Source organism: Argiope bruennichi, chromosome X2 (assembly GCF_947563725.1).
Source record: "Argiope bruennichi chromosome X2, qqArgBrue1.1, whole genome shotgun sequence".
In the NCBI taxonomy this organism is placed as follows: domain Eukaryota; kingdom Metazoa; phylum Arthropoda; class Arachnida; order Araneae; family Araneidae; genus Argiope; species Argiope bruennichi.
In genome coordinates this window covers 12,252,659-12,270,473 of record NC_079163.1, presented here as the reverse complement: position 1 = coordinate 12,270,473, position 17,815 = coordinate 12,252,659, and the positions used below count along the sequence as shown (strand labels likewise).

The 17,815-nt window shown below is 32.0% G+C and overlaps 1 protein-coding gene across 2 annotated transcripts in view; it reads right to left on the bottom strand.

Moving 5' to 3' along the window:
- Positions 1 to 17,815, bottom strand: part of LOC129960088 (constitutive coactivator of PPAR-gamma-like protein 1) — a 71,324-nt gene that overhangs the window by 7,243 nt on the left and 46,266 nt on the right. The window contains exon 16 of one of the 2 annotated variants that reach the window (XM_056073188.1): positions 15,928 to 16,047. The exons of the other annotated variant lie outside the window; for it this stretch is intronic. Coding sequence (XP_055929163.1) covers positions 15,991 to 16,047 — 57 coding nt within the window. The 3' untranslated portion in view covers positions 15,928 to 15,990. Of the gene's footprint in view, positions 1 to 15,927; positions 16,048 to 17,815 lie in introns of those variants that run through there. 2 annotated transcript variants of the gene reach the window in all.

Below are 17,815 nucleotides of genomic sequence, written 5' to 3'. Positions count from 1 at the left end.
GTAGCAAATTAAGAGCAGCACTGCTCAAGACTTTATCCATTTCCCCGGTTAGAGCTTTTGGTCTGCCTCCTGCTGTCCAGGCTAGTAAACAAAGTTGCGGCTGCACTCAAGACTGATATTCCAGAAATAATCTTGTATTCTGATTCCACAATAAGGACTTCACCTCACCTTCTCATGAAATTTGTAGCTAATAAAGTGGCAAAAATACAAGAATTAACTACAAACTTTTCATGGCAACATATATCGTCTGAAAAAAAAACCCAGCTGACCTCCTTTCCAGAGGTTTGAATATCCCAGACTTGGTCAAGAGTCAACTGTGGTGGAAGGGTCCCGATCCTTCAAAGCTTGTACATGCTAAACATTCTCAAAACTGTATTGATGACATTAAGAAAGAATTTAAAACTTCTGTAACTAATAACTTTTGTAAATTAATTCGAATTCTTAGTTATATTTTCAGATTCATCAAAAATGCCAAGTCACCAAGTGACAAATGCATCACGGATCCTTTTACTCACAAGGAACTTACTGAAGCAGAAATATGGTTATTAAATACTGTTAAAAAAATAGAACTTCCCAGTGAATTTAAAAATTTATTCAAAGGTGAACCTGTACCTTGCAAACTTGCTTCTTTAAATTGTTTTATTGATGAAAATAATATTATTCGTGTTGGAGGTAGATTACAAAACTCCTCTTTGTCTTTCAGTGAAAAATGTTCTATAGCGTTCCTGAGTAAGAATGTTATAACTTTAATGATTATTAAATATTATCATAATAAATACTTTCATGTTGGTTCTAACTATTTGCTTATGTTCGTCGTAAATATTGGCCACTTAATGGTAGAAATCTAACACGCCAAATTGTTCACGATTGTATAATTTGTTTTAAAAATAAACATGTGATGTCAAATCAATAAATGGTAATTTGCCCAAAAAAAGGGTAATTCCTACTTTTCCTTTCAACAACTGTGGAGTAGATTTCTGTGGTCCATTCTTGGAAAAATATAAAAACCAGTGTAAAGGAGTACTGAATAACATTTATGTCTGCATATTTGTATGCATGGTTACGAAAGAGATCCATTTGGAATTTGTGCCTAATCTTACTTCCCAAGCATTCATTACCTAAATAATTTACAAGAAAGGAGTAAATAGAAATTTAACAAAAATAATGTTGAAATAGGCACTCTTGTTTTGGTTAAAAACGAATTCCTTCCAAGTACCAAATGGATCAGAGACAGAATTACAGACGCTTTCCCTGGGAAAAATAATAAAACTAGAGTTGTGATTATTAAACTTCCTGATAGAAAATAAAATTTAAAAAAATATCACAGATTTTATTTTACCTACTGTATAAAAAAATGTGCTAATTAGTAATTATCATTCTTGTATTACATATATATTAATATATTAGTGTATTTGCATTTACTTGTTATTTATTTATTTTTTGCTTATATCTCATTTAATTGAACATGTTATTATATGTATTTTTTTCTCAAATTTGTATTGATTTATCTGTTGAAAGCAGTATTTCAACGGGGGCTGGGATATTTGTATTACCTGCTACTTCCTGTTTCAGTGTATGGTGTCGCCCCCTATATCCTGTTTAAAATACTTCACTTTACCTGTCTTACTCATACAGAGTAGACATGCTTGTACTTTCCTTTAATTGCTGATCCTTTATTATGAGTGTTAATAGTAAGAAATTTATTTTTTATAGTTAATATTGATTAAGTCCATTATTCTCTAATTGTTCATTATCGAAGAATTTATTACTTTGCTGGCATACCCCCAGAATTAGACCTACCGCAGCCATAACATATACAATTATAAGTATATAATAAGTGGAAAAATTTAAAGTATGCTTGTAATGTGGCTTTTGAGATAAAGGTACATACAATTTTTAAAATATCCTCGAGTGCTAATGTAATTTAAACGAGAAATTCTTACCTTATTGAAACATTCCAGTACCTTAGTCTGCAACTTTTACATTATTTTTATTCTTGTTTTCCCTCTCTTTCTTTTGTAACTTTTTTTTTTCCTCTCATTTTTTTTTTTTTTTTTTCTCCTCTCCTTCGACTGCTGAGAAAAGGCATATCTTGCTCTCAAACGCTTTTCTCTATCGAGGCACTTTGGAGCACGGAAGGTGTATTCACCTGGTTGTATGCCTAATTTTTGAAGAATTTGCAATTTTGCAGCAATTTCCTCATTAGAAGTGCATATTGCTTCAAGTTGCACAAATGTTTTCTTCTGGGAATACACAACCAAATGACGTTATTCGCACTTTCATTTGAATTTTGCATGTTCCATGCATATACTTTTCCAGTAAAGCGGGAGTGGATTGATCCCTAAACACAGGAAGCATGGCTTCTATTAAAGCCACTGGTAGATTACTTTTGTGCTCATATGCACTCCGCACAATTTGAGCCTTTTTTTAAAATACATACCATGTATCCTTACCAGAAGGGCAAAAACCAAGCTGCGGATTTTCATCTGTGGATAGTTTGTAGTTAAAATTCCCCAAATGGATGGCATAGCATGAACACTGTTCAGATTTTGCCGAATAGATAAACTATAATTTGAATTTTGTCAATTTTAATGTCAAACAAGCGGTTTTTTCTTGACAGACGTTTTCCATTAAATTAATTGCCCCTTCATTTTTTCCTTTAACCTCCAAAGTCTTGATCCCATGTGTTTCATTACATGATCAATGCATTTAATTTTTCAACAGGATATTCATTTCCCTAAATATATATATATTATTTATAGTATCAAAGGGTTTGGTGTCGCCGTCACCTTAATATTTAGTAAAACGTGCATCATGGAATACTAAAGACCGTTCAAACACTTTACAAGCACCTTTTACCACCAAAATTCCACTTGAGCCTTGAAAATTGCTTTTTCAAATTTTTTGCGTGCTTCTGTTTGCTTTTGCAAAGACAGTACTTGCTGAGTACTTCAAAGTCAATTAGCTTAACGGTATCCATACTTGCAACTGGGACTGTGCCGATTTCGATTTACCAAAAAAAAAAAAATCGATTTTTTGACATCAGTTTTTGAAAAATATCGATATCATGGTCCGTGATGCGGTAAATCGATATTCACAATTTTAGTATTCGAATTTGTTTTGGCTTTTGGTTAGTGTTTATTTTTGTTGCTCTTCATTGTTTTTAACCTTTGCACATAATTATTATTAATATTCCCATAAATATTGTCATCTTTTAATATATAAAATATTTGTGTTAAACTTGTCATTTCTATATAATTTGTTTTCTATTCCCTAAACAGAATTATTATACTGCCAAATATTTCTACTTAATCATAATAAAAGAATTATACATCGTTTACATTTCAAATATATTAACAATTGAAGCACATTTTTTTTATCCTTATTTTATTTTAAACATCCAAAATAACCTCCAGAAGTAATGTAAAAGCAGTTTTGTAATAATTTTTAATACTTTTATAAAGTAAGTTTAAAAATGAAACAAATAACCGGAACTCAAAAATATATCTGTTCGGGAAGAGGATGCTAAATATTATTTATGTTTAGACATATTTATAGCATTTATCCAATGAATTAAGATATTACGGTCCAACTAAGATATTAAGTAAGATTAATTATTATTGTCTTTAAAAAATGCATTAATTTAAATTTGAAATTAAGAGCAAGTATGAATAATTCGAATATTGCCATCATTTTTCAAGTACCTTTTTTTGTTTAATTATTTCTATATAAGTTTTTATAAGTCTAAAATTTCATATGCGTTACAAAAATTTACCTACTTGTATACATTTTAAAGCACAAAACTAAATTTGTTTAAACAAGTTTTGGTATTTTTTTTCCTTTAAATTTTTGATTCAATGTTTTTTTAAAACTCCGCAAATTTTTTTAAACATTCTTATTGTCAAAATGGTATGTATATATTTTAAATCTTTGTATTGTTGCTCTACGCAGTCAAGAGCACGGATGCCACAACACAATATTTAAATAAACTTAAAATTGAAATGCAGCTGCAAGATAATACACCATTCGCAACTAAATATAGTCAGATTTGAAGACTGATTGTTCGACGGAGAAAAAAAAGTTTTGCTCAAAATTAGCACAATAAATAACTTCTAAATTCTGTGTTCCAGATATAAACAAATATAAAAGCAGCAGCACAAAATTGAAATTTTCAGTAACGTATTGTAGAGTTCCGCAACCCACGGTATTGAGGCACTCTAGCGCATTGGAATTAAAAATTTAGTATACAGGGTGGTTATAATTAAACTTCCCCTATAAACAGCATCCTACAACACAAATTGGTGAACGGATTACAGCGAAATTTGGTATTGTACCGACTAGCGCCCTCTATGTACGAACTCAAAAAAGACCAGAAAGAGTGAAAGCTGTGATGGAGTGACGTGAGAATGAGTGGTATGTGGTAAGACGACGTGTGTGTGATGTGTTTCGTGGAATATGGCCTCAGAAAACTGTTGAAAAACTGCCCATTTAATACTAAAATAACTTTTTATCTTTTATATATGTGTACCTGTGATGTGTGCAATTAATTACTTATTAAAACATATTGCACTAAAAAGTTGTTGACTATTATTCGCTCTTAAGAGACGTCACAACCTAATAAATGGTGGCAGCCCTCGGAATCCATAAATTATATTTAAAAAATGGAATTAAAAGGCCCATGTATGGATTATCTTCAAAGTTGTGTTTCTGCTAAATGGGCGAGTGCCAAAAATTTTCGTACTGAAGCAAAACCAAAACGAAATAGCATCGCGTGCTTCATATTCTTGTTCTAAAAAAAGAATTGGGATATGTCAATTTCTTACAAAAATTAAAATTAATTTTGAAATTATACAAAAGAAATAATTTTGAAGCACTACTTGTTATTTCGAATTGAATAAAATATTATTAATTTAGGTAAAAGTGATATCAATAGTAGATTGATTGGATTTTGTTTTGCTAAACATTTCGAAGTACTTATTTTCTGTTTGTACGCCAGCACACATTTTTGGAAGGTCACTTTCAAGTTATTTTATAAACTAACACGCCAGTGTTGTTAGAAATTTACTACTTCTGAAATAGAATTGTACGTCAGTGCAACTAGAATAACAAAATAAATCATAATATACAACATTTTTCAAGTACGTCAGTGCTTTGTTAAAGTTATTTTGTATTTCAATTAATATAAATTAGTGTTAATTGAAAGATCACTTTCAGAATTATATATATGAACGTCAGTGCTTTGTAAATGTTACCATAGTTGTGAATTGTCGATTTAGAAATTGTATTTGAGTACGCCAGTATTAGTAGAAAATTGAAATAATTTAAAAACAATTGAATTGTCAATTTAGAAATATATATTTGAGTACGCCAGTACCATTTGAAAATTAAAGTAATTTTAAAACAGAAGTAGGTGTAAGCCAGTGCTTTGTGAAACGAAAGTATTTTGTAAAAATTAAAGGCTTCTCAAGGTATTGAAACTTGCAATTTTGCTTAGGATTTATTTTTCTTTGTAAATTCATAATTATATTATTTTATATGTATGAATCGTTTAAAAGAAGTAGTAATCTTTTATCGTTGATGAAAAAATGTGTTTCTACATCAATGTTTAGTGAAAAGAGCTATGTTTTTTTTCTTCTTTATAATTGTTGTCTGTGTAAATTTATTGCAATTCTAAAGAGATCATTGGACGTCAGTCAAATGAATAATCCCTTCCATCACCGGAAATTAATGTTCCGAGTTTCTTTTTCTCTTGTTGTAAAGATACATTTTAGAAATTTTTGATTCATTCCTTATAGGATGGTTTGTTTTTTTAAAATATTTTGTAGAATTGTGTTATATATTGATTAAAGAGAACGGATATTTTATTTTCGTATTAGTGTAAAGGGAGAAACTTTTTGTTTATCAGTTATTGATTGAGTGAAGAAAAATATACAAACTAGAAATTGGATTGTTTTAAATAAAAGTGCTTAGTTTTTCAAAACAGATTTTTTAAAAAAAATGTTTGCATTGTGTGATATTGAGTATTTTTTTTTAAAAAAAATTTTGTGTAAGATATAACTTAAAGAATAGTATAACGGCTTATTGATTGCTATTTTTGATGATTATTATTTTTCTTTTTGTGAATTACTGTACTTACATATAATGCCTTTCTGGGGAAGATTAAGAAAAACTGAACTTGTGAGTTTAGGTCAAGATTTAGATTTAGAAGTTAACGATAAATTAAAAGTTGTAACTATTAGGAAAATGATAATGGAGATGGAGGTATATGATGAAGAGTACGTTAAAGCCCTTGCGGAAACTTTGGTGAAGAAAAGATAAATTGAAGAAAGGCAGAAAGAGCAAGAAATTAAACAACGCGAGAAGCAAGGCAATTTGAACTAAGAAGAAAAGAAGGCCAAAATCGAATTGCAAAAGCAAAAAATGTTAATTGAACTAGAAAAGTTAAAATTAAGTAATTCTAATAATCCAGTCGATGTAATGGATGCTAGTCCAAGTAATCAAAAATATCACCCAGAATTGCAGAAAATAGTTCCAAAATTTAACCCTAAGGAAGAAAAGATAAGATTTTATCTTGTCAATTTTGAGCGTCAAGCTAAAAAATTTAAAATAGAGAAACAAGAGTGGGTTTCTCATCTTTTGTGTCTTCTTCCGCCAGACATTGTTCAACTTATTTCTAGAGAGCCTGAAGAAAAGTTTGAGGATTACGAACATGTAAAACATTTGTTGCTAAGAAGATTTAAACTAAGTCCTGAAGCATTTCGACTTAAGTTTGTTCAGTACCAGAAAGCATTTCAAGGTTCGTGGAGAGACTGCATTTGAACTGACAAATTTCTTCGAAGAATGGATTTCAGGTCTTGAAGCTACTGACTTCCAAAAGTTAAAAGAACTTATAATCACTGATCAAATGAAGAAACGTGTTTCTTACGAAGTTCGAGAACATTTTGTAAACTTTTGGGGAAAATTGATGTCTCCGGTAGAATTAGCTGACATTCTAGTCGAGTATGAAAATGTTAGAAAAAATAAAAAGGGAAATTTCGGAGGAAATCAAGAAAAGAGAAAACCTATACCTGGAGATTTTCATGAGAAGACGCGGAAATTCAGTGTCAACTCCAGACCTGAAGAAAAGCCAAAAAGTCGAGATTTATCTTGGGGTAGAAATAATGAAGTTTGATAAACGCAAGCCATTGCAATATTATGAATGCAGTTCAACTAATCATTTGAGACCCCAGTGTCCAAAATTGAAGAATATTAAGAATACAGCAATATACAGAATATTCTGTTTATATACAGAATAGTGAAAGTTCTGAAGATGAATTTTTAGCTCCTTTTACGACTGTAGCAGAGGTAAATGGCCATCAAATGCCTGTTCTGCGCGATACAGGTGCCAGTATTGATGTAATTTGTAGAAAGAATGTTGATTTGCCAATGTATACTGGTGAAAGTATTTGAGTCCAACAACTTCTTCATGAAGACCCTGTGTGCTTACCATTAGCCGAAGTAAAAATAATTCTCAAAAGTGGAGAAATAAAAACAAAGGCTGCTGTTGTTCGCAGTGAACTTGATAAAAGACGCTATATTATGGGGAATCGTACGGCCTCCTTGCTTACGGATTCTCAACTAAAAGCCATGTTCGATAAGTGCTATTCAAACTAGATCTCAAACTTTAAAAATTCAGAATAAAAAGAGCAAAGACACTAATCAGCATTAGAAGAGTTAAACTAACAACGGATGATACCTCTGTAGGTGAAGAAATTATGTTGCAAGAAGGCAATTCTGAACCTAAAGCAGAAGATGAAGATTTTCAACTCCCTTCTGTTAATGAAGATGATGCTGAACTGTCCCTTAAGGTAAACATCGATGAGCTTGCGAAATGCCAAGCTGAAGATCTCAATTTAAAGCCTCTATTTGAACATACAAATTCTAATAATGAAAATGATGAGATAAATAAAAAAAAATTATTGTTATTAAGAAATTGTTTTTGAAGAAACATCAAGACCATGTTGGAGATTTTTCGAAAACTAATAGTGATCCCAAAAGAATTTAGAGCGAGAATCATGTCCTTATGCCATGAAAATACTTATAGACACCTTGGAATAACAAAAACTAAAGACAGAATCGGACGACATTTCTTCTGGCTTAAGTGATTAAAGATGTTGAAGAATATGTGCGATCCTGTGATAGTTATCAAAGGGTTGACAGGCCAAATGAAAAAAAGAAGGCTCCATTGAAACTTGTACCTATTATCCAAGAAGTTTTTTCAAAGTTAAACTTAGCTGCTGTAGGACCACTTCCTTTAAGAGATTCATTATAACTTCCATCTGTTTAGCTTCAAAATACCCAGATGCGATTCCTGTTACTGATCTAACCTCTCTTTCAGTAATCGATGCGTTTCTTAATATTTTTAGTAGAACTGGTCTCCCTGTGGAAATACAATGTGACCAAGGAACATCATTTGTGAGCAATTTGACTTCAATGTTTTTTGAAAGTTTCGAAATAAAGGTTTGCCACGGTTCTGTTCATCACCCACAATGGAATATAGTCGAAAGATTTCAGTGAAGAATTAAAGGCATTTTGCGAGTTGTGTGCATTGAAGCAGGAACTGATTGGGAGAGGCATTTGCCATCTGCTCTTAGAACCGTTATCCATGAAAGCACAGGATTCTCTCCATCAGAACTGGTGTTTGGGAAACAGCTAAGAACTCCCGAGATGTTGCTCTATGAAAAATGGACTCAAGAAGCCCACCAGTCACTCTCCAGCCCAGTCATCGAGCACGTTTGTTTAACTTGATAAACCGTTTGAAGCGATGTCAGGAACTAGCTACGGAGAAGATGGTGGTAATGCAGCTAAAACGAAAGAAATGGTATGACAAAAATGCCATCAAACGCGAACTTCTGGTAGGTGATCTTGTTCTAGACCAAACAAACTTTCAATTCAATGGCTAGTGCCAAGTACCATTGAAAAGAAGATTTCCGAGACCAATTATGTCGTAAATTTGCCGGGGAAGAAAGAAAAATCTCAAATATATCACATCAACAAGCTAAAGCCTTATTATAAAAGAAGTGAATATGTAAATTTGTTATCACTTAAATCCGGAAAAAATGATGTAGATAGCGATGTTGACTTTCCTCATATTGACTCAAGTCCAAATGTATATAATTTCAAGGATATTGTCAGTGATAGCAATCTTGAAGAAAGACTTAATAGCGAAGAAATTGATCAATTGCAACAATTACTTAATAGGTATGCTAAGAAACTTTTCCAACATATCTGGGAAAACCAATGGAGCACGATATCGAACTAAGCAGTGAAGAACCCATGATATGCCGGCCTTACCAAGCTTCTCAAAGTCAGACAGAGATACTTAAATCAGAAATCCAACGAATGTTGCACTTGAAAATTATTGAAGTCGGTGAATCTGACAACACGAGTTCTATGATTTTTGTGGAGGCTCCTGGAAGAGATCCCAGAACCTGTATTGACTATCGACGGTTAAAAACAAAATCACTCGCACTATGTACTATCCTCTTCCAAATTTGGAAGACAGAGTAGAGACTGTTGCAGCTGCAACGTATATAACGGTGCTGGATCTTTTAAATGGGTATTAACAAATACCATTAACGCCAAGGGCCCAAGGCACAGCAGCTCTTGTAACAAGTTTCGGATCATACCGCCCGCTAAGACTTCCTTTCGGACTTAAGAATACTCCCTACTTTTTTAGCAAGCTGATGGCGAAGGTGTTAAAAGGATGCGAGGAATATGCAGTCTCCTACTTGGATGACATTGCTATTTACTCCCATTCTTGGGATTCTCATTTAAAACATTTAGAAACAGTCTTGAAAAGAATCGAAGCTGCTAACTTGACTCTGATGCCCTCCAAATATAAATTTGCCCAAGATCACGTTTTTTATCTAGGACACCCAGTAGGTCAAGGGAGCAGACGACCTTCGGAGACCAAAGTACAGGCTGTCGTAGACTTCGTAACACCCAAAACGAAAACTGATATATGAGCTTTACTGGAATTATCAGGGTACTACAGTAGGTATATACTCAACTATTCAGTTATAGCAGCACCATTGATTGATGCCCTTAAAGGTAAAGTGAAAAAAGGGGAAATTATATGGACCCAAGAATGTGAGGAATCATTTTAATCGTTAAAAGGGAAACTCATAAACAAACCAGTACTTTACTCACCAGATTTTAACCGTGAATTTATCCTCCAAACGGATGCTTCACATACTGGAGTTGGAGCAGTACTGACGCAAATAGATGATAAGGGAGAAGAACATCCAGTTCTTTACCTTAGCAACAAATTCACCGATGGTGAAAAACGATACGGAACCACTGAGAAGGAATGTGCTAGTATCATTTTAGCTGTTAAAAAAATTGCATTATTATTTAGATGGAAAAAAATTTAAATTTCAAGCAGATCATAACCCTCTAGTGTGGTTACAAAAGAACTGTAGTTCCAACCAACGACTAATGCGATGAGCATTAAGCCCTCCAATCACTTAATTTTGAGATAAATCATATAGCAGGCAAAGACAAAATATCAGATTGCTTGCGCCGTTTAGCAACTGTGTAGGTAAACTATAAAAAAAATATATATTGTGTGTAAGTGTTTTTGTATATGATTTTGTGTATTTTCTTCTATTGTTTTTGCCTCAGTTTATTTTTTTGTAATTGGTACTCACGCCACTTAACCATTTAGTGCATTTCCTTACAGCGAAATTTGAACTTTTAAAATTGACTGTATTTACGGAAGAACTTTTCTTGCAGAAAAGACTTTAAGGGGGAGAGGAGCCTGTATTTACTAGCGCCCTCTATGTACGAACTTAAAAAAGACCAAAACGAGAGAAGGCTGTGATGGAGTGACGTGAGGATGAGTGGTGTTATGTGGTAAGACGATGTGTGTGTGATGTGTTTCGTGGAATATGGCCTCAGAAAACTGTTAACAAACGGTCCATTTAATGCTGAAATAACTTTATATATTTTATATATGTGTACCTGTGATGTGTGCAATTAATTACTTATTAAAACATATTTCACTAAAAGGTTGTTGACTATTATTTGCTCTAAGAGACGTCACAGTATATAGACTATACACGAGATCCACTCACGAAATTTCGGGAAAAAAAGTTCCAAAATGTCCACCAGAGGTCGCCTTTTCCGGAAAAACATTACATTTAACACAATAAAAGACCAAAACGGAATACAGAAGCAATATTAACAATCCAGAACAAGAATTACGAGTAATAAAATGAAAAACCGGGAAAAGCTGGAAACTCCATAACGCTTCATGCCCGAAGCATCACAATTGACCAGTTACTGCTGTTGAACACACTGCCCACTGAATTGAAACTTTGCAGATGAATCAGAGTAATCACGTGAAGCACCTTTCCCTACATCGTCCTGGACACGATTAACAACTGCTCCTCTTGTGCAATTTCGTCCTAGTCTTGTTTCTGAAACTAAGTTTTTTTTTTTCTCCCCTTAAACAGTGTACTGTTACTTTTTTCCCCTTACCTTCCTTAATGACAAGGAGATCAGAAACTATTCAATAAATGCTAATATTGTATCTGTATTCCGTTTCGGTTGTTTATTGTATTACATTTAATGGTTTTCCGGAAAGGGCGCCCTCTGGTGGACTATACTGTGTTCCAACCTAACTTGGAAGTAGTGTATATTCTAAGCATACCGAATCACAGTCGTTGTCAGAGGATTTGGGTTACTTTAAAGTGCAAAGTTACTAGAAATGCAGATCGCTGGCGAAACTTTATCTCGTAAATTTTTCGCCAAATAGTAAATATTTATTAACTATTATATTATCGTTTTAAATCCGATTTAATTCTTTCTTTATTTTCATTATTTTGTTCAATGTTATTGATATATTTTAATAAACCTTCAAGTTATTTCATTTCGTTTCATCATTTTTCAAAAGAAAATCCCAAGTCTCTTAATATTCTGTAAAACGTTGTTCGGCTAATGTTTTTGGAAAAGATATCTCGGTCATCGTTCACATCTTTTAAACTTTATCTAATGTTGAAATCTCATTTCTACGAAAAAATGCATGGATTTTTCGTCGAATGCAGGATAATGTGAAATCATCCTATTTTAAAAACCTTGAATGTTTACCTACTTATCCTGGTCGCTTCTTTCCAGAGGTACTTAAAGCACTTGGTGCCTTTTTTCCTTTTTTCAAACGGAAAACAGTTTTTTGCGAGACACCTGTAGATGCGACATTTTGTTAAAGATCTAATTGATAGAATCTTGAAGGTTTGCTTCTCGGAGTCGAGAATAAACATTTAAAATGTTTCTGTGTGCAGCACTTTTTATTGGTTTCCCTCGTCTTGAAGGTGTATGCAGCGTAGTCGGTGATAACAATTTTTCTGACATTTTAGAAATGAACAGAAATGACGACTTGTATAAATATTCAACAATCGAAACTAATAACTTCTAATGTGATTAACAGTATCAAAGATATCAGTTGGTAAAAAAGCGAGAATAAACAAGTACGAGTGATGATAATAACGGTTGCGAAATAAAGCAAAGTTGGCGAGGACTTGCAAGAAAAGCGCGCCACATATATACGCTTCTAGCCAAACTGGAATTCATTATGTCAATCTTTTGGTTTTATTCGTTCACTTTATTTGCAAAGTACTTAACAGGTCAGCACTTCTAACTTGAGAATAATTTTAAATACATGCTGATAAAAAAACGATTTCTGTAATTTATGATATTATTTGATAAATTTCTGCTAATTGTAGTTATTTGAAAGTCAAAATTGATGGGGAACTCTTTCCCAACGAGGAGCGTCACATTTTCTGTCTTTTACAATACTGCCAAATTAGTGTGAAATAAATTATAATCCCCCCCCCCCTGAATTGTATAGTCTATATATCAAATTTCGTTGCAATCCATTCATTCGTTTGCGTTGTAGGATGCTATTTATCGAGGAAGTTTAATTATAACCACCTTGTATGTATGAAGCTAGATGCAATCTCCAACAACCTGGAGTAAAAAATGCAACAGTCTTTCAGATTCCCTCCTACATAAATACACTGAAAGGACACTAGTATCAGCGTTTTTTACGCTAGATAAAATTACAATGCGAAAGTTTATCGTCAGTCACAAAATCCTTTCTACACATATAGCATATGTTATACATTTGTCCTAACATGGGGTTTTATGCATAAATGGTAACAACACATGTGAAATGAAACTTCATGTAAATGCCCGTTTAGTGAATGGGAATGCTTTCCCCTTCGCCTTAAAGGGCCCAAAAATGTACAAAGGAAAAGAAATCAACCCTTCCTAAACCCCCGATCATTAGTGGTTCTTAGAAAATCCATCCCTTTTTAAAACTAGTTTGAATGCTCGATCGACCTTGATCGAATTTTCGATACTTACCGAATTCTCATGAATATCGAGAATCAGGCATGGCAATATTTTACGATTGGATATAAAGGGATTGCTTTTCATATCAGTAGAAAGCCTGTTGGTATTTGTTCTTCTATAGTATGTGCTTTCATATTTTCAAAAATGTACAATTTTTCTAGTTTTATATCTTTAAAAATTGTTCTTTCTAAGTTTCATAGTACATTTAATTAGAATATTTTATTTTGTATTTAAGATTAATTTTAATGGTAAAACGCTTCACATTCAATTCGTAGCTACGTAAATTTTGATGCTTGCAGACTTGATCGAACTTCCGATACTTTTTTCGAGTATTTGATAATGTTTGAATTTTTATGATTCGAGAATCAGTCTGGCAATACTTTACGACTGAATTTCAAGGCATTGTTTTGTATATCAGTGGAAAGTATGTTTTTCTTTCTTTTTAATACGAATACTTTCTCTAGTATGAGCTTTTATATTTCTAAAAAATTTATACTTTTTCTTGTTTTATATCTTTAAAAAATGCTCTTTTCCAATTTCGGGATATATTTTTTTTATTAAATTATTTTACATTTAAGATTAATATTATTTATAATGGATAAATGTTTAATATTCAGATTTATTTCAGTTTATATGAATGGAATACATGTAGCGCTTTTTTCAAACTTCCATGCAGTTTAGGAAATGTTTCCTTTTCTTTGCCCCACCCCCTTTTTTTATTAATGTATTTTTTCTTTTCAAATACACAGTATTTTGAATTGATTTAAAAAATCCTACATTTAATTGAATTAAGAAGTGATTTGTGAAATTATTATTTTTCTGTTTCTAAGATAAAGATCATTTTAGAGGTAATTTTTCAGTCAACTGTCTTTTATGTAATCTTTTTTCCCCCTTCATTTTCCCCTTAATTTTAATTTTTCAAATTTTATTTTTCAATTTCTTTATTTCATTTCGAATTTCGTAAAATGCCAAAATGTTGATAGAATAATTAGAAATAATAAATAGACAATTAGCTAGAATTTTAATATTCAGAAATATAGTGTTTTATTTGAGTGTTGGTTCTATTTTCGTTGCTTTTATATTAATTTTAATAAATAATAGTGTATTTTCTTTTATTTGACTACGTTGTTTCATTAATAAACGAAAATTGAAACACTTTTCCTAAAATTTACAATCTATTGCATCATTCTTCCGTAAATAAACTTTCCATAATATTTGTTATTGCATTTAATGTTACTTTTCACATCTTTTTGATTTTTGAAATAGTAAATTGTACGAATTAATGTTAATTATTTTGAAAATTTTAATTTAATCTACCTACTGTTACAATTCTAGTGCATATTTAAATTAAATCTGCCAATAATACTTTAAAAATAACAATAAAAATTCATGCAATTCACAAGCAGAATGAATTTTTCAAGATATTAGACTTCAGATTTCGAAGTTTTATTAAAACTGCTTAATTTTAGTTGTTAAAGGCATTCTGTCGTTTCCCCCCCCCCCTTTTTTTAATGAAGAATGAAAGAAACTAACGTTTTCTAAATCAACAGTAAAAGAGGTAAAATTTTAAAAACTACCACATTATTGGGGGGGGGGGGTCTATGATGAATTATAAAATGCAGACATTGTTTTGGTATTGGCACATTTTATTGAAGAGGTTTTAACACAATTATTTTCTATTTTTATTGAATAAACTATGAATACGTTTATTATATAAAATGAAAATTCCCTTCAGTTGGAGCCTTCTGATTAGTCAGTATATTAAGAGATGCTATTTATAGTTAAAAATATTAATACATAAATAAATAATGAATCCAACGTTTACATTTTCATCTGCCAAAGTGGGTGTAGTATGCCATTTAAATATCTGCTTACATTCATTTAAAATTATTTTAACTTACTTCCAAAATGAGCAAAAGCAAGAGATATTATCATTGGGAAGATATTGAAGCAAAGATTTCAAATATATAAAAATAAAAGATTTTTTTTTAAATGTATGTAGAATATTTACTGACTCCTCTGAATTAAAAAGTCACTGGTGACAAGTCCACTTAAATTTAAGCAAATGAAAACTGGTATTTGCAAATGATTACAGAATAAGTTTCAGTACTCAACATTAAGTGTCTCCAATTTTGTTATTTATATAATGAAAAGCTCTATCTATATTCTGTAAACTTGAATATCATTTTATGACAGTTTCTTTTTAAATTAAAATTAAGTGATGTAGCAGTTGCATTACTCTGATCTCTTTTGGATGATAGATGGCGATGCCTGATTAAATACGCATCCCAAAGTGCATTGCGATTGTAATTAGAATGAGATCGTGCCGTTCTGTTAAGCTGCGCGTGTGAATGTCTTGTCTTTGCGTTTGTTTAGTGTGAATGTAATTAATGAAGAAATGTACCCGAAAACATACGTCCTGTTGCTTCCTGCATGGATCCTAATAATCTACATTCCACCACATTTGGCGAACAACGGAAAAAGATTTTTGAAGCAAACTATGAATCGTGTCGTCCCGACACAAGTTCTTACCCCGAGAACGCGTCGTCCTGACATGTCATTTTTCTCATTCCGAGAACGGTCCATCATTGTGTTCTAGACATCAGTCCTCAAAAATGAATCAGCGTCTGCCATATTCGCTTCCTTGATGTCCTAAGGAGTATTCCAGAATTCAGTTTTAAATCCTAACTCGTAAGGGACGTCGGTCCCTGTACTGAGTACAATTTATTATTTGTGCATCTCCAGCAAAAATCTGCATTTAAAACCAGCGAAGAAAGTGTGTGTTTTCAAATTTACAGCACGGAAAAATTCATCAGTTTTGTGTTTTAGTCGTTCCTATCCGTATCTATTCCCAAACAAGAGTCATAACACTTGTGCATTTTTTGTTGTTGCTGTTGTTTGACTTCATTAGCATTTGTTTCGCTGAAATACAGCATTCTTTCATGTTTGAATACACCAAGATTCTCCGTGTTCTATGAAATGTTTTTACACTATTTAATAATTCCTACTTTACTTCTGTTTTCATAGCATATTCATCGTTGCTAACTAAGATATTGAAATATCTGTGTTTTGTTATTTGATCTCCATAATTGAAAGTGCATAAGAACATATCTTTTAAATATAAAGATATTCTATACGGTGATTTTCAAGTTGTCGTATTTCTGTATTTTATTTAAGCACGAATTAATTTATCGTACTTAATATATTTCTTGGTCCGTAAAAGTTTGCGAATCGAAATCAAAACTGCCTGTTCTCGTTTTCTGGTACCATTTTATGCGCCCTTGAGCGACGTGCCAAATCTCATCAAGTATTCATAAGCTCAATCGCTCTCAAAGTGATTAGTCTAAACCAGGCATGGCGAACCTTCAACGCGCCATTTTTTTCTAAAGAAATGTCTAATGAGATATAGAAGTCCCGTCAAATAATTTTTGGCCTGTGATTTTTGTGAAGATAATAAAACTAATACTAACAACTTAAAACTCTTTATTTACTACGAAAAAATACATTTTGCACTGTATAGTAGTAAAGGTTTTAGTTATACGTGTAATTCAAATTAAAGCAGCACCTTTCTGTTTCAATCAGTTCCAACTTTTTCCTGGTTTCAATAAATTTTTGAATCCACATTGAACTAAACTGGAAATCAATCAATTGCATTTCAAATTCTTCGATTTCCAACTAATCGAATTGGGACAAATTCAGTTTATCAAATGAAGTACATGCAAGCCGTTTTGCAACTTTAAAATGCAAACCGTTTTGATCGGCGGCGTACCCAAAATATTGTGTCGCGTGCCGTCGATGACACGCGTGCCACATGGCACATGGTTCGCCATCCCTAATCTAAACAAACATCGAATATGTTTTCTTTTTTCATTTGTATGGTATTTTGGTATTACGATAAAATGTTCTGATTAATTTATTATTTTTTTCTTCAGAGTAACGATTCAGCATATACCATCTTATATAAATAATTATCGTATAAAATGTGAATTTTATTTCTGATTCTCAGAATGTTATTTTTATCGTTGAGAATTCTTAAAGCTAATTCTTTTTCAGTACTTACGTAAATTAAATAGCATTGCTTGCTACATCTGCTTTTCTTTAATAAAGTGTGTGTATATACTTGCAGTTAAAATTCACAATATTTTTTAATTTAATTTCTGTTCTTAATGTGTTGCTTTCATCTAAAAAATATAAATGCATAAAGTTTTTTTGAACATAAATATTTTTTTCCATTGCTCAAAATATATTTATCCCCTACCTGATTATTATTATTTTGAATTCTTAAAAAATATTGGAGATCTAAATAAGTTGTGTTCTGCCAACTTTACTGTTTTTTTTTTGTTTTTTTTTTGTATATTCATAAGAGAGGATGAGTGTGTAACTGATCCTTCATATTCATGTTTTCTTGTTTACCTTTCTC